The 21669-nt window shown below is 46.4% G+C and overlaps 1 protein-coding gene across 1 annotated transcript in view; it reads left to right on the top strand.

Moving 5' to 3' along the window:
- The window catches only part of LOC306758029 (erythroferrone), an 83611-nt gene that overhangs the window by 60276 nt on the left and 1666 nt on the right, over window positions 1–21669 (top strand). Inside the window, exons 6-7 of the mRNA XM_079243244.1 lie at window positions 4526–4607; window positions 4721–4799. Coding sequence (XP_079099370.1) covers window positions 4526–4607; window positions 4721–4799 — 161 coding nt within the window. The remainder of the gene's footprint in view (window positions 1–4525; window positions 4608–4720; window positions 4800–21669) is intronic.

Raw genomic sequence — 21669 nt, forward strand, 5'->3', positions numbered from 1 at the left:
CATCCCCCCACTGCATCACAGGACATCCCTCTCCACTGCATCATAGGACACCCCCCCACTGCATCATAGGACATCCCCCCACTGCATCATAGGACACCGCACCACTGCATCATAGGACATACCCCCACTGCATCATAGGACACCCCCCCCCCCCACTGCATCATAGGACATACCCCCCCACTGCATCATAGGACATCCCCCCACTGCATCATAGGACATACCCCCCCACTGCATCATAGGACATCCCCCCACTGCATCATAGGACACCGCCCCACTGCATCATAGGACATACCCCCCCACTGCATCATAGGACATCCCCCCCCACTGCATCATAGGACACCGCCCCACTGCATCATAAGACACCCCCCCCCCACTGCATCATAGGACACCGCCCCACTGCATCATAGGACACCGCCCCACTGCATCATAAGACACCCCCCCCCCCCACTGCATCATAGGACACCGCACCACTGCATCATAGGACATACCCCCACTGCATCATAGGACACCCCCCCCCCCCACTGCATCATAGGACATACCCCCCCACTGCATCATAGGACATCCCCCCACTGCATCATAGGACATACCCCCCCACTGCATCATAGGACATCCCCCCCTGCATCATAGGACATCCCCCCCCACTGCATCATAGGACATCCCCCCCACTGCATTATAGGACACCGCCCCACTGCATCATAAGACACCCCCCCCCCCCACTGCATCATAGGACACCGCCCCACTGCATCATAGGACACCGCCCCACTGCATCATAGGACATACCCCCCACTGCATCATAGGACATCCCCCCCACTGCATCATAGGACATACCCCCCCACTGCATCATAGGACATCCCCCCCCCACTGCATCATAGGACATCCCCCCCACTGCATCATAGGACATCCCCCCCCACTGCATCATAGGACATCCCCCCCACTGCATCATAGGACATACCCCCCCACTGCATCATAGGACATCCCCCCCCACTGCATCATAGGACACCGCCCCACTGCATCATAAGACACCCCCCCCCCACTGCATCATAGGACACCGCCCCACTGCATCATGGGACATCCCCCCACTGCATCATAGGACACCGCACCACTGCATCATAGGACACCGCCCCACTGCATCATAGGACATACCCCCCCACTGCATCATAGGACATCCCCCCCCACTGCATCATAGGACACCGCCCCACTGCATCATAAGACACCCCCCCCCCCCCCCCCACTGCATCATAGGACACCGCCCCACTGCATCATAGGACACCGCCCCACTGCATCATAAGACACCCCCCCCCCACTGCATCATAGGACACCGCCCCAATGCATCATAGGACACCGCCCCACTGCATCATAAGACACCCCCCCCCCCACTGCATCATAGGACACCGCACCACTGCATCATAGGACATACCCCCACTGCATCATAGGACACCCCCCCCCCACTGCATCATAGGACATACCCCCCCACTGCATCATAGGACATCCCCCCACTGCATCATAGGACATACCCCCCCACTGCATCATAGGACATCCCCCCACTGCATCATAGGACATCCCCCCCCACTGCATCATAGGACATCACCCCCACTGCATCATAGGACATCACCCCCACTGCATCATAGGACATCCCCCCACTGCATCATAGGACACACACCCCACTGCATCATAGGACACCCCCCCACTGCATCACAGCACATCCCCCCACTGCATCATAGGACATCACCCCCCACTGCATCATAGGACACCGCCCCACTGCATCATAGGACACCCCCCCACTGCATCACAGCACATCCCCCCACTGCATCATAGGACATCACCCCCCACTGCATCATAGGACACCGCCCCACTGCATCATAGGACACTGCACCACTGCATCATAGGACATACCCCCCCACTGCATCATAGGACATCCCCCCCACTGCATCATAAGACATCCCCCCCACTGCATCACAGGACATCCCCCCACTGCATCATAGGACGTCCCCCCCCCACTGCATCATAGGACATACCCCCCACTGCATCACAGGACATACCCTCACTGCATCATAGGACATCCCCCCCACTGCATCATAGGATATACCCCCCACTGCACAATAAGACACCCCCCACTGCATCATAGGACATCCACCCCACTACATCATAGGACATACCCCCCCACTGCATCATAGGACATCCCCCCACTGCATCATAGGACATCACCCCCCACTGCATCATAGGACACCGCACCACTGCATCATAGGACATACCCCCCCACTGCATCATAAGACATCCCCCCACTGCATCACAGGACATCCCTCTCCACTGCATCATAGGACACCCCCCCACTGCATCATAGGACATCCCCCCACTGCATCATAGGACACCGCACCACTGCATCATAGGACATACCCCCACTGCATCATAGGACACCCCCCCCCCCACTGCATCATAGGACATACCCCCCCACTGCATCATAGGACATCCCCCCACTGCATCATAGGACATACCCCCCCACTGCATCATAGGACATCCCCCCACTGCATCATAGGACACCGCCCCACTGCATCATAGGACATACCCCCCCACTGCATCATAGGACATCCCCCCCCACTGCATCATAGGACACCGCCCCACTGCATCATAAGACACCCCCCCCCCCACTGCATCATAGGACACCGCCCCAATGCATCATAGGACACCGCCCCACTGCATCATAAGACACCCCCCCCCCCCCCACTGCATCATAGGACACCGCACCACTGCATCATAGGACATACCCCCACTGCATCATAGGACACCCCCCCCCCCCCCACTGCATCATAGGACATACCCCCCCACTGCATCATAGGACATCCCCCCACTGCATCATAGGACATACCCCCCCACTGCATCATAGGACATCCCCCCCTGCATCATAGGACATCCCCCCCCACTGCATCATAGGACATCCCCCCCACTGCATTATAGGACACCGCCCCACTGCATCATAAGACACCCCCCCCCCCCCACTGCATCATAGGACATCCCCCCACTGCATCATAGGACATACCCCCCCACTGCATCATAGGACATCCCCCCCCACTGCATCATAGGACATCCCCCCCACTGCATCATAGGACATCCCCCCCCACTGCATCATAGGACATCCCCCCCACTGCATCATAGGACATACCCCCCCACTGCATCATAGGACATCCCCCCCCACTGCATCATAGGACACCGCCCCACTGCATCATAAGACACCCCCCCCCCCACTGCATCATAGGACACCGCCCCACTGCATCATGGGACATCCCCCCACTGCATCATAGGACACCGCACCACTGCATCATAGGACACCGCCCCACTGCATCATAGGACATACCCCCCCACTGCATCATAGGACATCCCCCCCCACTGCATCATAGGACACCGCCCCACTGCATCATAAGACACCCCCCCCCCCCCCCCACTGCATCATAGGACACCGCCCCACTGCATCATAGGACACCGCCCCACTGCATCATAAGACACCCCCCCCCACTGCATCATAGGACACCGCACCACTGCATCATAGGACATACCCCCACTGCATCATAGGACACCCCCCCCCACTGCATCATAGGACATACCCCCCCACTGCATCATAGGACATCCCCCCACTGCATCATAGGACATACCCCCCCACTGCATCATAGGACATCCCCCCACTGCATCATAGGACATCCCCCCCCACTGCATCATAGGACATCCCCCCACTGCATCATAGGACACCCCCCCCCCACTGCATCATAGGACATCCCCCCCACTGCATTATAGGACACCACCCCACTGCATCATAAGACACCCCCCCCCCCCCCCACTGCATCATAGGACACCGCCCCACTGCATCATAGGACACCGCCCCACTGCATCATAGGACATACCCCCCACTGCATCATAGGACATCCCCCCACTGCATCATAGGACATACCCCCCCACTGCATCATAGGACATCCCCCCCACTGCATCATAGGACATCCCCCCCACTGCATCATAGGACATACCCCCCCACTGCATCATAGGACATCCCCCCCCACTGCATCATAGGACACCGCCCCACTGCATCATAAGACACCCCCCCCCACTGCATCATAGGACACCGCCCCACTGCATCATAGGACACCGCCCCACTGCATCATAGGACATACCCCCCACTGCATCATAGGACATACCCCCCCACTGCATCATAGGACATACCCCCCCACTGCATCATAGGACACCCCCCCCCACTGCATCATAGGACATACCCCCCCACTGCATCATAGGACATACCCCCCACTGCATCATAGGACATCCCCCCACTGCATCATAGGACATACCCCCCCACTGCATCATAGGACATCCCCCCCCACTGCATCATAGGACACCGCCCCACTGCATCATAAGACACCCCCCCCCCCCCCACTGCATCATAGGACACCGCCCCACTGCATCATGGGACATCCCCCCACTGCATCTGGGTCTGAGAACCAGACAGGGAAATTCACACCTGACGAGCATGTGTCTGTATTTATTTTAGAATCAGGGGACAGAGTCCAGGTACGTCTAAGAGACAGTGTGAGAGCAGCGATCTGCATTGAGTCACTCTGTCAGAGTAACCTGTGAGTACCTTCTTGTTTGTTTAGTTGTGTCTGTTTGTTTATTTGTATGTTTGATTGATGTGATAAATCAGTTAAAAGGTGTGTGTGTGTGCATGTGTGTAACTTTGTTTCAGCTCTGTGGAGTCGGTGTTGGGTGTTGCAGCAGCTGGAGGAACCTTTAGTATCCTTCTGACAGGAACTCTCTACCTGCTGGTAAGATACACCTTGGTTGGTGTTTGACTCGTATGTAGTCTGAAGCGTGTTTGGTCCTGAAGCATGTTTGGACCTGAGGAGTGTTGGCTTTGTCCGGAGGTGTGTTTGTTTGGATGGGAGATGTGTTTGGACCTGAGGCATGAATGGACCAGAGGTGTGTTTGTCTGGACCTGATTTATATTTGGACCTGTGGCATAAATGGACCGGATGCTGTCAAGCTGAAGAAGGAGTCCTATCGGGCCTTCGTGGCCTGTGGGACTCTGGAGGCAGCTGATGGGGACCGACAGGCTAAGCGGCATGCGGCTTCGACTGTTGCCGAGGCAAAAGCTCGGGCGTTGGAGGAGTTCGGCGAGGCCATGGAGAAAGACTTCCAGATGGCTTCGAAGAGATTCTGGTCCACCATCCGGCGGCTCAGGAGGGGGAAGCGGTGCTCCATCAACACTGTGTACAGTGGAGGTGGGGAGCTGCTGACCTCAACTCGGGACGTTGTGGGTCGGTGGAGGGAATACTTCGAAGACCTCCTCAATCCTACCAACACGTCCGATGAGGAAGCAGAGCTGGCGGACTCAGGGGTGGACTCTCCAATCTCTGGGGCTGAAGTCGCTGAGGTGGTCAAAAAGCTCCTTGGCGGCAAAGCCCCGGGGGTGGATGAGATCCGCCCGGAGTTCCTTAAGGCTCTGGATGCTGTGGGGCTGTCCTGGCTGACACGCCTCTGCAGCATCGCGTGGACATCGGGGGCAGTACCGCTGGACTGGCAGACTGGGGTGGTGGTCCCCCTTTTTAAGAAGGGGGACCGGAGGGTGTGTTCCAATTACAGGGAATCACACTCCTCAGCCTCCCTGGTAAGGTCTATTCAGGGGTCCTGGAGAGGAGGGTCCACCGGATAGTCGAATCCCGGATTGAGGAGGAGCAGTGTGGTTTTCGTCCTGGTCGTGGAACAGTGGACCAGCTCTATACCCTCTTTGGGGTCCTGGAGGGGGCATGGGAGTTTGCCCAACCAGTCTACATGTGTTTTGTGGACCTGGAGAAGGCGTTCGACCGTGTCCCCCGGGGGCTCCTGTGGGGGGTACTCCGGGAGTATGGGGTACCGGACCCCCTTGTACGAGCTGTCCGGTCCCTGTACGACAGGTGTCAGAGCTTGGTCCACATTGCCGGTAGTAAGTCGGATTCGTTTCCAGTGAAGGTTGGACTCCGCCAAGGCTGCCCTTTATCACCGATTCTGTTCATAACTTATATGGACAGAATTTCTAGGAGCAGCCGAGGTGTTGAGGGGATCCGGCTTGGTGGCCTCAGGATTGGGTCCCTGCTTTTTGCAGATGACGTGGTCCTGTTGGCTTCATCTGGTCGTGATCTCCAGCTCTCACTTCACTTCACAGGTATTTGGAGCGGATTTTTATTTGTACATGATGCATATTTAGACCATCGACGTATTTGGACCTGAGGTGTATTTTGACTTGAGGCATATTTGGACTTATATTATATTTGGACCTGAGTCGTATTTGGACCTGACTTATATTTGGACCTGATGCATATTTGGACCTGAGGCATATTTAGACCTGAGTTAAATGTGGCCCTCAGGCGTATTTGGACTTGAGTTAGATTTGGACCTGAGGTGTTTTTGGACTTCAGGTGTATTTGGACGAAAGGCGTATTCGGACCTAAGGGTGCATTTGGACCTTAGGCATATTTGGACCTGAGTTACATTTGGACCTCAGGCATATTTGGACTTGAGGCATGTTTGGACCTGAGACATATTTGGACCTTAGTTGTATTTTGACCTGAGGCATATTTGGACCTGAGATATATTTGGACTGGAGGTGTATTTGGACCTTTGGGTTTTTTTTTTTTTGGACCTAAGTTATATTTGTGCATGAGGCATGTTTGGACCTTAGTCATATTTTGACCTGATGCGTATTTGGACCTAAGGCGTATTTGGACCTGAGGCGTATTTTGACCGGAGTTATATGTGGACCAGAGGCATATTTGGACCTTTGTGAAATTTGGACTTGAGGCGTATTTGGACTTGAGGCGTATTTGGACCTGAGTTATATTTGGACCTGAGGCATATTTGGACTTGAGACGTATTTGGACTTGAGGCGTATTTGGACCTGAGGCGTATTTAGACTTTAGGCGTATTTGGACCTGAGGCGTATTTGGAGTTTAGCTATATTTAAGCCTGAGGCATATTTAGACCCGGGTTATATTTGGACCTGAGGCGTATTTGAACCTAAGTTACATTTGGACCTGAGGCGTATTTGGACTTGAGGCGTATTTGGACCTGAGTTATATTTGGACCTGAGGCATATTTGGACTTGAGACGTATTTGGACTTGAGGTGTATTTGGACCTGAGGCGTATTTAGACTTTAGGCGTATTTGGACCTGAGGCATATTTGGAGTTTAGCTATATTTAAGCCTGAGGCGTGTTTAGACCCGGGTTATATTTGGACCTGAGGCGTATTTGAACCTGAGTTACATTTGGACCTGAGGCGTATTTGGACTTGAGACGTATTTGGACTTGAGGTGTATTTGGACCTGAGGCGTATTTAGACTTTAGGCGTATTTGGACCTGAGGCATATTTGGAGTTTAGCTATATTTAAGCCTGAGGCGTATTTAGACCCGGGTTATATTTGGACCTGAGGCGTATTTGAACCTGAGTTACATTTGGACCTGAGGCGTATTTCGAACTGTGGTGTATTTGGACCTGAAGCGTATTTGGACCTTTGTTATATTTGGACCTGAGATGTATTTAGACCTCAGGAATATTTAGACCTGAGGTCTACATGGAACACAGGTGTATTTGGACCGGATTTATATTTGGACCTTAGTAATATTTGTACCTGAGGCATGTTTGGACTTTAGTTATATTTGGACCTGAGACATATTTGGACCTTAGTTGTATTTTGACCTGAGGCATATTTGGACCTGAGATATATTTGGACTGGAGGTGTATTTGGACCTTTGGGGTTTGTTTTTTTTTGGACCTAAGTTATATTTGTGCATGAGGCATGTTTGGACCTTAGTCATATTTTGACCTGATGCGTATTTGGACCTAAGGCGTATTTGGACCTGAGTTATATTTGGACCTGAGGCGTATTTGGACTTGAGGCGTATTTGGACTTGAGGCGTATTTGGACCTGAGTTATATTTGGACCTGAGGCGTATTTGGACTTGAGGCGTATTTGGACTTGAGGCGTATTTGGACCTGAGTTATATTTGGACCTGAGTTACATTTGGACCTGAGGCGTATTTGGACTTGAGACGTATTTGGACTTGAGGCGTATTTGGACCTGAGGCGTATTTAGACTTTAGGCGTATTTGGACCTGAGGCGTATTTGGAGTTTAGCTATATTTAAGCCTGAGGCGTATTTAGACCCGGGTTATATTTGGACCTGAGGCATATTTGAACCTGAGTTACATTTGGACCTGAGGCGTATTTCGAATTGTGGTGTATTTGGACCTGAAGCGTATTTGGACCTTTGTTATATTTGGACCTGAGATGTATTTAGACCTCAGGAATATTTAGACCTGAGGTCTACATGGAACACAGGTGTATTTGGACCGGATTTATATTTGGACCTTAGTAATATTTGTACCTGAGGCATGTTTGGACTTTAGTTATATTTGGACCTGAGGCATATTTGGACCTGAGTTATATTTGTACATGAGGAATATTTGGACTTGACTTATATATAGAACTGAAGCATATTTGGACCTGAGTTATGTTTGGACCTGAGTTATATCTGGACTGGAGGTGTATTTGGACATGATGTGTATTTGGACCCGAGTCGTATTTGGACCAGACTTATATTTGGACCTGATGCGTATTTGGACCAGACTTATATTTGGACCTGATGCGTACTTGGACCAGACTTATATTTGGACCTGATGCATATTTGGAACTGAGGTGTATTTGGACCTGAGGTGTATTTGGACCTGATTTAAATGTTGCCCTCAGGTGTATTTGGACTTGAGTTAGATTTGGACATGAGGGGTTTTTGGACTCAAGTTATTTGTCAACCTGAGGCGTATTTGGACTTCAGGTGTATTTGGACCCGAGTTATAATTGGACCTGAGGCGTATTTGGTCCTTCGTTATATTTGGACCTGAGGTATATTTGAACTTGAGTTATATCGACCCTGAGGCGTATTTCGACCTGAGTTAAATGTTGACCTCAAGCGTATTTGGACTTGAGTTAGATTTGGACCTGAGTTACATTTGGACCTGAGGCGTATTTGGACTTGAGGCATATTTGGACTTGAGACATATTTGGACCTTAGTTATATTTGGACCTGAGGTATATTTGGACTTGAGTTATATATGACCCTAAGCTGTATTTAGACCTTACGTGTTCTTGGACCTGAGGCGTATTTGGACCTTAGTTATATTTGGACTTGAGGTGTATTTGGACCTAAGTTATATTTGGACTTGAGACGTATTTGAACCTGACGTATATTTGGACCTGAGTTGTGTTTGGACCCGAGTCGTATTTGGACAGGAGTTATATTTGGACATTATGCGGATTTGGACCTGAGGCGTATTTGGACCAATGGGTGTATTTGGACCTGGGGCATATTTGGACCAGAGTTATATTTGGACCTGACACGTATTTGGACCAAAGGCATATTTGGACCTGAGTTTTATTTGGACCTGAATAATATTTGGACCTGAGAGGTATTTGGACCACAGGTATGATTGGACATGATACATATTTGGACTTGAGGTGTAATTGGACCTCAGTTAAATGAGGACCTTAGTTATATTTGTACCTGGGGCATATTCTATTTATTTGGACCAAAGGCGTATTTGCACCTTAGTTATATTTGGACCTGAAGCCTATTTGGACCTGAGTTATATTTGGACCTTTGTTATATTTGTACCTGAGGGATATTTGAACCTGAGTTATATTTGGACCTGAGGCATATTTGGACCGGAGTTATGTTTGGATCTGAGGCGTATTTGGACCTGAGTTATATTTGGACCTGAGACATATTTGGACTTAAGGTGGATTTGGATTTGAGGCGTATTTGGACCTGAGGCGTATTTGGACCTGAGGCGTATTTAGACTTTAGGCGTATTTGGACCTGAGGCGTATTTGGAGTTTAGCTATATTTAAGCCTGAGGCATATTTAGACCCGGGTTATATTTGGACCTGAGGCGTATTTGAACCTAAGTTACATTTGGACCTGAGGCGTATTTGGACTTGAGGCGTATTTGGACCTGAGTTATATTTGGACCTGAGGCATATTTGGACTTGAGACGTATTTGGACTTGAGGTGTATTTGGACCTGAGGCGTATTTAGACTTTAGGCGTATTTGGACCTGAGGCATATTTGGAGTTTAGCTATATTTAAGCCTGAGGCGTGTTTAGACCCGGGTTATATTTGGACCTGAGGCGTATTTGAACCTGAGTTACATTTGGACCTGAGGCGTATTTGGACTTGAGACGTATTTGGACTTGAGGTGTATTTGGACCTGAGGCGTATTTAGACTTTAGGCGTATTTGGACCTGAGGCATATTTGGAGTTTAGCTATATTTAAGCCTGAGGCGTATTTAGACCCGGGTTATATTTGGACCTGAGGCGTATTTGAACCTGAGTTACATTTGGACCTGAGGCGTATTTCGAACTGTGGTGTATTTGGACCTGAAGCGTATTTGGACCTTTGTTATATTTGGACCTGAGATGTATTTAGACCTCAGGAATATTTAGACCTGAGGTCTACATGGAACACAGGTGTATTTGGACCGGATTTATATTTGGACCTTAGTAATATTTGTACCTGAGGCATGTTTGGACTTTAGTTATATTTGGACCTGAGGCATATTTGGACCTGAGTTATATTTGTACATGAGGAATATTTGGACTTGACTTATATATAGAACTGAGGCATATTTGGACCTGAGTTATGTTTGGACCTGAGTTATATCTGGACTGGAGGTGTATTTGGACATGATGTGTATTTGGACCCGAGTCGTATTTGGACCAGACTTATATTTGGACCTGATGCGTATTTGGACCAGACTTATATTTGGACCTGATGCGTACTTGGACCAGACTTATATTTGGACCTGATGCGTATTTGGAACTGAGGTGTATTTGGACCTGAGGTGTATTTGGACCTGATTTAAATGTTGCCCTCAGGTGTATTTGGACTTGAGTTAGATTTGGACATGAGGGATTTCTGGACTCAAGTTATTTGTCAACCTGAGGCGTATTTGGACTTCAGGTGTATTTGGACCCGAGTTATAATTGGACCTGAGGCGTATTTGGTCCTTCGTTATATTTGGACCTGAGGTATATTTGAACTTGAGTTATATCGACCCTGAGGCGTATTTCGACCTGAGTTAAATGTTGACCTCAAGCGTATTTGGACTTGAGTTAGATTTGGACCTGAGTTACATTTGGACCTGAGGCGTATTTGGACTTGAGGCATATTTGGACTTGAGACATATTTGGACCTTAGTTATATTTGGACCTGAGGTATATTTGGACTTGAGTTATATATGACCCTAAGCTGTATTTAGACCTTACGTGTTCTTGGACCTGAGGCGTATTTGGACCTTAGTTATATTTGGACTTGAGGTGTATTTGGACCTAAGTTATACGTATTTGAACCTGACGTATATTTGGACCTGAGTTGTGTTTGGACCCGAGTCGTATTTGGACAGGAGTTATATTTGGACATTATGCGGATTTGGACCTGAGGCGTATTTGGACCAATGGGTGTATTTGGACCTGGGGCATATTTGGACCAGAGTTATATTTGGACCTGACACGTATTTGGACCAAAGGCATATTTGGACCTGAGTTTTATTTGGACCTGAATAATATTTGGACCTGAGAGGTATTTGGACCACAGGTATGATTGGACATGATACATATTTGGACTTGAGGTGTAATTGGACCTCAGTTAAATGAGGACCTTAGTTATATTTGTACCTGGGGCATATTCTATTTATTTGGACCAAAGGCGTATTTGCACCTTAGTTATATTTGGACCTGAAGCCTATTTGGACCTGAGTTATATTTGGACCTTTGTTATATTTGTACCTGAGGGATATTTGAACCTGAGTTATATTTGGACCTGAGGCATATTTGGACCGGAGTTATGTTTGGATCTGAGGCGTATTTGGACCTGAGTTATATTTGGACCTGAGACATATTTGGACTTAAGGTGGATTTGGATTTGAGGCGTATTTGGACCTGAGGCGTATTTGGACCTGAGGCGTATTTAGACTTTAGGCGTATTTGGACCTGAGGCGTATTTGGAGTTTAGCTATATTTAAGCCTGAGGCATATTTAGACCCGGGTTATATTTGGACCTGAGGCGTATTTGAACCTAAGTTACATTTGGACCTGAGGCGTATTTGGACTTGAGGCGTATTTGGACCTGAGTTATATTTGGACCTGAGGCATATTTGGACTTGAGACGTATTTGGACTTGAGGTGTATTTGGACCTGAGGCGTATTTAGACTTTAGGCGTATTTGGACCTGAGGCATATTTGGAGTTTAGCTATATTTAAGCCTGAGGCGTGTTTAGACCCGGGTTATATTTGGACCTGAGGCGTATTTGAACCTGAGTTAAATTTGGACCTGAGGCGTATTTGGACTTGAGACGTATTTGGACTTGAGGTGTATTTGGACCTGAGGCGTATTTAGACTTTAGGCGTATTTGGACCTGAGGCATATTTGGAGTTTAGCTATATTTAAGCCTGAGGCGTATTTAGACCCGGGTTATATTTGGACCTGAGGCGTATTTTGAACTGTGGTGTATTTGGACCTGAAGCGTATTTGGACCTTTGTTATTTTTGGACCTGAGATGTATTTAGACCTCAGGAATATTTAGACCTGAGGTCTACATGGAACACAGGTGTATTTGGACCGGATTTATATTTGGACCTTAGTAATATTTGTACCTGAGGCATGTTTGGACTTTAGTTATATTTGGACCTGAGGCATATTTGGACCTTAGTTGTATTTTGACCTGAGGCATATTTGGTCCTGACACGTATTTGGACCAAAGGCATATTTGGACCTTTGGGGTTTGTTTTTTTTTTGGACCTAAGTTATATTTGTGCATGAGGCATGTTTGGACCTTAGTCATATTTTGACCTGATGCGTATTTGGACCTAAGGCGTATTTGGACCTGAGTTATATTTGGACCTGAGGCGTATTTGGACTTGAGGCATATTTGGACTTGAGGCGTATTTGGACCTGAGTTATATTTGGACCTGAGGCATATTTGGACTTGAGACGTATTTGGACTTGAGGCATATTTGGACCTGAGGCGTATTTAGACTTTAGGCGTATTTGGACCTGAGGCGTATTTGGAGTTTAGCTATATTTAAGCCTGAGGCGTATTTAGACCCAGGTTATATTTGGACCTGAGGCATATTTGAACCTGAGTTACATTTGGACCTGAGGCGTATTTCGAACTGTGGTGTATTTGGACCTGAAGCGTATTTGGACCTTTGTTATATTTGGACCTGAGATGTATTTAGACCTCAGGAATATTTAGACCTGAGGTCTACATGGAACACAGGTGTATTTGGACCGGATTTATATTTGGACCTTAGTAATATTTGTACCTGAGGCATGTTTGGACTTTAGTTATATTTGGACCTGAGGCATATTTGGACCTGAGTTATATTTGTACATGAGGAATATTTGGACTTGACTTATATATAGAACTGAGGCATATTTGGACCTGAGTTATGTTTGGACCTGAGTTATATCTGGACTGGAGGTGTATTTGGACATGATGTGTATTTGGACCCGAGTCGTATTTGGACCAGACTTATATTTGGACCTGATGCGTATTTGGACCAGACTTATATTTGGACCTGATGCGTACTTGGACCAGACTTATATTTGGACCTGATGCGTATTTGGAACTGAGGTGTATTTGGACCTGAGGTGTATTTGGACCTGATTTAAATGTTGCCCTCAGGTGTATTTGGACTTGAGTTAGATTTGGACATGAGGGGTTTTTGGACTCAAGTTATTTGTCAACCTGAGGCGTATTTGGACTTCAGGTGTATTTGGACCCGAGTTATAATTGGACCTGAGGCGTATTTGGTCCTTCGTTATATTTGGACCTGAGGTATATTTGAACTTGAGTTATATCGACCCTGAGGCGTATTTCGACCTGAGTTAAATGTTGACCTCAAGCGTATTTGGACTTGAGTTAGATTTGGACCTGAGTTACATTTGGACCTGAGGCGTATTTGGACTTGAGGCATATTTGGACTTGAGACATATTTGGACCTTAGTTATATTTGGACCTGAGGTATATTTGGACTTGAGTTATATATGACCCTAAGCTGTATTTAGACCTTACGTGTTCTTGGACCTGAGGCGTATTTGGACCTTAGTTATATTTGGACTTGAGGTGTATTTGGACCTAAGTTATATTTGGACTTGAGACGTATTTGAACCTGACGTATATTTGGACCTGAGTTGTGTTTGGACCCGAGTCGTATTTGGACAGGAGTTATATTTGGACATTATGCGGATTTGGACCTGAGGCGTATTTGGACCAATGGGTGTATTTGGACCTGGGGCATATTTGGACCAGAGTTATATTTGGACCTGACACGTATTTGGACCAAAGGCATATTTGGACCTGAGTTTTATTTGGACCTGAATAATATTTGGACCTGAGAGGTATTTGGACCACAGGTATGATTGGACATGATACATATTTGGACTTGAGGTGTAATTGGACCTCAGTTAAATGAGGACCTTAGTTATATTTGTACCTGGGGCATATTCTATTTATTTGGACCAAAGGCGTATTTGCACCTTAGTTATAGTTGGACCTGAAGCCTATTTGGACCTGAGTTATATTTGGACCTTTGTTATATTTGTAACTGAGGGATATTTGAACCTGAGTTATATTTGGACCTGAGGCATATTTGGACCGGAGTTATGTTTGGATCTGAGGCGTATTTGGACCTGAGTTATATTTGGACCTGAGACATATTTGGACTTAAGGTGGATTTGGATTTGAGGCGTATTTGGACCTGAGCCGTATTTGGACCTGAGGCGTATTTAGACTTGAGGCGTATTTGGACCTGAGTTATATTTGGACCCGAGTTATATTGACCCTGAGGCGTATTTGAACCTGAGTTACATTTGGACCTGAGTTATATTTGGACCTGAGTTATATGTGGACCTGAAGCGTATTTCGACCTGTGGTGTATTTGGACCTGAGGCGTATTTGGACCTCAGTTATATTTGGACCTGAGACGTATTTGGACCTAAGTTAGACCTGAGGTCTACTTGGAACACAGGTGTATTTGGACCGGATTTATATTTGGACCTTAATAATATATTTGCACCTGAGGCATATTTGGACCTGAGTTATATTTGGACCCAAGGTGTATTTGGACCTGAGGAGTATTTGGACCTGAGTTAAATTTGAGCCCGAGTTATATTTAGACCCAAGTTATATTTGGACCAGAGTCATATTTGGACTTGAGGCGTATTTGGACCTGAGGCGTACTTGGTCCTGAGTTATATTTGGACCTGAGGAATATTTGGACTTGATTTATATATAGAACTGAGGCATATTTGGACCTGAGTTATATTTGGACCTGAGTTATATCTGGACTCGAGGTGTATTTGGACATGACGTGTATTTGGACGTGAGGCGTATTTGGACCAAAGGGTGCATTTGGACCAGACTTATATTTGGACCTGATGCGTACTTGGACCAGACTCATATTTGGACCTGATGCGTATTTGGACCTGAGGCGTATTTGGACCTGAGGTTTATTTAGACCTGAGTTAAATGTGGCCCTCAGGTGCATTTGGACTTGAGTTAGATTTGGACCCGAGTTACATTTGGACCTGAGGTATATTTGAACCCGAGTTATATCAACCCTAAGGCGTATTTAGACCCTCAGGCGTATTTGAACTTGAGTTAGATTTAGACCTTAGGTGTTTTTGGACTGTATTTGGACGTGAGGCGTATTTGGACCTAAGTGTGCATTTAGACCTCAGGTATATTTGGACCTGAGTTACATTTGGACCTGAGGTATATTTGGACTTGAGTTATATATGACCCTAAGCTGTATTTAGACCTTACGTGTTCTTGGACCTGAGGCATATTTGGACTTGAGGCGTATTCGGACCTGAGTTATATTTGGACCAGCATGAGATTTGGACCTGAGGCATATTTGGACCTGAAGCGTATTTGGACCTGAGTTATATTTGGACCTGAGGTATATTTGGACTTGAGTTATATATGACCCTGAGCCGTATTTAGACCTTATGTGTTCTTGGACCTGAGGCATATTTGGACTTGAGGCGTATTTGGACCTGAGGCATATTTGGACTTGAGGCGTATTTGGACCTGAGTTATATTTGGACCAGCATGAGATTTGGACCTGAGGCGTATTTGGACCTTAGTTATATTTGGACCTAAGGCGTATTTGGACCTGATTAATATTTGGACATGATGCGCATTTAAACCTAAATTATATTTGGACCATCATGAGATTTGGACCTGAGGCATATTTGGACCTGAGGCGTATTTGGACCTCGGGCATATTTGGACCTAAGACGTATTTGGAACTGAGGTGAATTTGGACACGAGTTATATCTGGACCAGCATTATATGTGGAGATGAGGCGTATTTGGACCATAGTTATATTTGGACCTCAGTTAAATATGGACCCGAGGCGTATTTGTACCTGATGCGTATTTGGACCCGAGGTGTATTTCGACTTGAGGCGTATTTGGACCGGAGTTATATTTGGACCTGAGGCGTATTTGGACTTGAGGCATATTTGGACCGGAGTTATATTTGGACCTGAGTTATATCTGGACTTGAGGTGTATTTGGACATGATGTGTATTTGGATCTGAGGTGTATTTGGACCCGAGTTTTATTTGTACTTGAGGAATATTTGGACTTGAGGCATATTTGGACCAAAGGGTGCATTTGGACCCGAGTCGTATTTGGACCAGACTTATATTTGGACCCGAGTCGTATTTGGACAGGAGTTATATTTGGACATTATGCGGATTTGGACCTGAGTCTTATTTGGACCAATGGGTGTATTTGGACCTGGGGCATATTTGGACCAGTTATATTTGGGCCTGACACGTATTTGGACCAAAGGTATATTTGGACCTGAGTTTTATTTGGACCTGAATAATATTTGGACCTGAGAGGTATTTGGACCACAGGTATGATTGGACATGATACATATTTGGACTTGAGGTGTAATTGGACCTCAGTTAAATGAGGACCTTAGTTATATTTGTACCTGGGGCATATTCTATTTATTTGGACCAAAGGCGTATTTGCACCTTAGTTATATTTGGACCTGAAGCCTATTTGGACCTGAGTTATATTTGGACCTTTGTTATATTTGTACCTGAGGGATATTTGAACCTGAGTTATATTTGGACCTGAGGCATATTTGGACCGGAGTTATGTTTGGATCTGAGGCGTATTTGGACCTGAGTTATATTTGGACCTGAGACATATTTGGACTTAAGGTGGATTTGGATTTGAGGCCTATTTGGACCTGAGCCGTATTTGGACCTGAGGCGTATTTAGACTTGAGGCGTATTTGGACCTTAGGCGTATTTGGACTTAAGCTATATTTAAGCCTGAGGCGTATTTAGACCCGGGTTATATTTGGATCTGAGGCGTATTTGGACCTGAGGTGTATTTGGACCTGAGGTATATTTGAACCCGAGTTATATTGACCCTGAGGCGTATTTGAACCTGAGTTACATTTGGACCTGAGTTATATTTGGACCCTAGTTATACTTAGTCCTTTGTTATATTTGTACTTGAGTTATATTTTGACCTGAAGCGTATTTCGACCTGTGGTGTATTTGGACCTGCGGCATATTTGGACCTCAGTTATATTTGGACCTGAGGCGTATTTGGACCTAAGTTATATTTGGACCTGAGGAATATTTGGACTTGATTTATATATAGAACTGAGGCATATTTGGACCTGAGTTATATCTGGACTCGAGGTGTATTTGGACATGATGTGTATTTGGACGTGAGGCGTATTTGGACCAAAGGGTGCATTTGGACCAGACTTATATTTGGACCTGATGCGTACTTGGACCAGACTCATATTTGGACCTGATGCGTATTTGGACCTGAGGCGTATTTGGACCTGAGGTTTATTTAGACCTGAGTTAAATGTGGCCCTCAGGTGCATTTGGACTTGAGTTAGATTTGGACATGAGGGGTTTTTGGATTAAAGTTGTTTGTCGACCTGATGCGTATTTGGACTTCAGGTGTATTTGGACCTGAGTTATATTTGGACCCGAGTTATATTTGGACCTGACGTATATTTGAACCCGAGTTATATCAACCCTAAGGCGTATTTAGACCCTCAGGCGTATTTGAACTTGAGTTAGATTTAGACCTTAGGTGTTTTTGGACTGTATTTGGACGTGAGGCGTATTTGGACCTAAGTGTGCATTTAGACCTCAGGCATATTTGGACCTGAGTTACATTTGGACCTGAGGTATATTTGGACTTGAGGCGTATTTGGACCTGAGTTATATTTGGACCAGCATGAGATTTGGACCTGAGGCGTATTTGGACCTGAAGCGTATTTGGACCTGAGTTATATTTGGACCTGAGTTATATTTGGACCTGAGGTATATTTGGACTTGAGTTATATATGACCCTGAGCCGTATTTAGACCTTATGTGTTCTTGGACCTGAGGCATATTTGGACTTGAGGTGTATTTGGACCTGAGTTATATTTGGACCAGCATGAGATTTGAACCTGAGGCATATTTGGACCTGAGGCATATTTGGACTTGAGGCGTATTTGGACCTGAGTTATATTTGGACCAGCATGAGATTTGGACCTGAGGCGTATTTGGACCTTAGTTATATTTGGACCTGAGGCGTATTTGGACCTGATTAATATTTGGACATGATGCGCATTTAAACCTAAATTATATTTGGACCATCATAAGATTTGGACCTGAAGCATATTTGGACCTGAGGCGTATTTGGACCTCGGGCATATTTGGACCTGAGACGTATTTGGAACTGAGGTGAATTTGGACACGAGTTATATCTGGACCAGCATTATATGTGGAGATGAGGCGTATTTGGACCATAGTTATATTTGGACCTCAGTTAAATATGGACCCGAGGCGTATTTGTACCTGATGCATATTTGGACCCGAGGTGTATTTAGACTTGAGGCGTATTTGGACCGGAGTTATATTTGGACCTGAGTTATATCTGGACTTGAGGTGTATTTGGACATGATTTGTATTTGGATCTGAGGTGTATTTGGACCCGAGTTTTATTTGTACTTGAGGAATATTTGGACTTGAGGCATATTTGGGCCTGAGGAGCATTTGGACCAGCGTTATATTTGGACCCGAGGCGTATTTGGATTTGAGTTATATTTGGACCTGAGGTGTATTTGGACTTGAGGCGTATTTTGAACTTAGGTGTATTTGGACCTGAGGCGTATTTTTCATTTATTTAGTTCATTTATTTATTTTATTTTTCATTTTTGAGGCGTATTCATTCCATTCTAGATTGCGCTGTCTGTTGGCAGCAGATTTTAGTAGCTCTGACTTGCTATCTTAATTTTTTTAGAAGTACAAACTCTTCTCACATAGATATTACCTCAAATCAAGTATTTTTTCCTGAGGGTTTCATGCCGATTCGGAGGGTGTGCTGCAAGGAGGATTTTTCTGCATATTTTTGCTCTTTCAAGGCTTGTTATGATGAGTCTCCATGGCAACCAAAGACTTCTTTACAATCGGGATCAACTGATTAACCTCTCCCAAATCAGGATTATCAGCGAAACAATACATCAAATCCTGATGGAGTTGAAAAGAAAGAGAAGAGGATGCAGAGCGGGAGTGAGACAGAGGAGAAAGCGATGGAGATTTAAACCATTTCTCCCAACGGTCTTCATGGGTAATGTGAGATCGCTAGCTAACAAAACGGACGAGCTGGAGATGCTAACAAGGTCTCAGAAAGAATACAGAGAGTGCAGTATTATGTGCTTCACCGAGACATGGCTGCATGAACACATCCCTGACTGTAATGTGTCTGTACCGGGCTTTAAAACGGTCCGTGCAGACCGCAGTAGACAACACAGCGGAAAGCTAAAGGGTGGTGGAATTGCAGTGCTGGTTAACCAGCGTTGGTGTCATCCTGGACATGTTACTGTCAAGGAGAAGAGATGCACAAGGGACATGGAACTGTTAGCTGTGAGCTTCCGTCCATATTATTTACCCAGAGAGTTTACCTGTGTTATTCTGGTAGCGGTTTATATAATACCTGGTACCGCACCAGACACAGCCTGTGATGTCATCAGCTCTGTCGTTGCTCGGCTACAAACACAGCATCCAAACTCATTCATGGCGATCTCCGGAGACTTCAACAACGTCTCCCTCTCTGCAACTCTACCAACATTCCAGCAGTTTGTCAGCTGCTCCACCAGAGAAAATAAGATGTTGGACTTATTTTATGCAAATATGAATAATGGATCCAGTTGTTCTGCCCTGCCTCCTTTAGGAAGATCTGACCATAATCTGGTTCTTCTCACCTCCACCTACAAGCCCATCGTTCAGCAGCAACCAGTCATCACAAAGACTATCAGAATCTGGTCTGCTGAAGCTGAAGATGCTCTTAGAGGAGGCTTTGAGGCTACAGACTGGAACGTCCTCTGTGAACCTCATGGAGACGACATCAACGCCATGACTGAGTGTGTGACAGATTACATAAACTTCTGTGTGGACAGCATCGTCCCAACAAGAACAGTGAGGTGCTTCCCCAATAACAAACCCTGGATCACCAGTGACCTGAAAAAGCTGCTGAACATCAAAAAGAAAGCCTTCAGGGATGGAGACAGGGAGTTATTGAGGGCAACACAAAAACAACTTAAAACACAAACTAAGAAGTGCAAGGAGGACTACAGGAAGAAGTTAGAAAGTCAGCTCCAGCAGAATAACCTGAGGGATGTGTGGTCTGGAAGGAAGACGATCACTGGCTTCAAGTTAAAGGGGGACCAGCCTGATGGAGGTCTGGACAGAGCTAATGAGCTGAACATATTCTTCAACAGGTTCAGTTCACCCCCTACCTCCAGCCCAACAGACCACACACCCTCCATAAGCCCACTGCTTTCCTGTCACGCCTCCAATCTGTCACCCTGCAGCTCAGTCATGGACCAGAACACAGCTTCATCTCCCTCCACATCAGGACACCCTGAGACCTCCACCTTGTTTGTCTCCTGCAATCAGGTTAAGAAGCAACTTGAGAAACTGAACCAGAACAAGGCTGCAGGTCCAGATGGTGTCAGTCCCAGAGTTCTCAAGACCTGCTCAAAACAACTATGTCCGATTCTCCAGCACCTTTTCAACACCAGTCTGAGACTAAATAGAGTCCCAGTGCTGTGGAAAACCTCCTGCCTTGTTCCAGTGCCTAAAAAAACACAACCAGCTGAACCAAGTGACTACAGACCAGTTGTCCTGACATCTCACATCATGAAAGTCCTGGAGAGACTCTTACTGGCTCACCTCAACAAGCAAGTAAACACCTTTCAGGACCCATTCCAGTCTGCATATCGTAATGGACTTGGGGTTGAAGATGCCATCATATACCTGCTCCAGAGAGCACACTCTCATCTGGACCATTCAGGCAGCACTCTGAGGGTCATGTTCTTTCATTTCTCAGTGCTTTTAATACCATTCAGCCTGCTTTGTTATGTGAGAAGCTCCATAAATTCCAGGTGGATACCTCCACAACCACCTGGATCTATGACTACCTCACAAACAGACCCCAGTTTGTGAGACTGAAAGGTTGTGTGTCTGAGATGGAGGTCAGCAGCACTGGTGCACCAC

The sequence above is a fragment of the Telmatherina bonti genome, assembly GCF_933228915.1.
Source record: "Telmatherina bonti genome assembly, chromosome: 7".
NCBI classification, from domain to species: Eukaryota; Metazoa; Chordata; class Actinopteri; order Atheriniformes; family Telmatherinidae; genus Telmatherina; species Telmatherina bonti.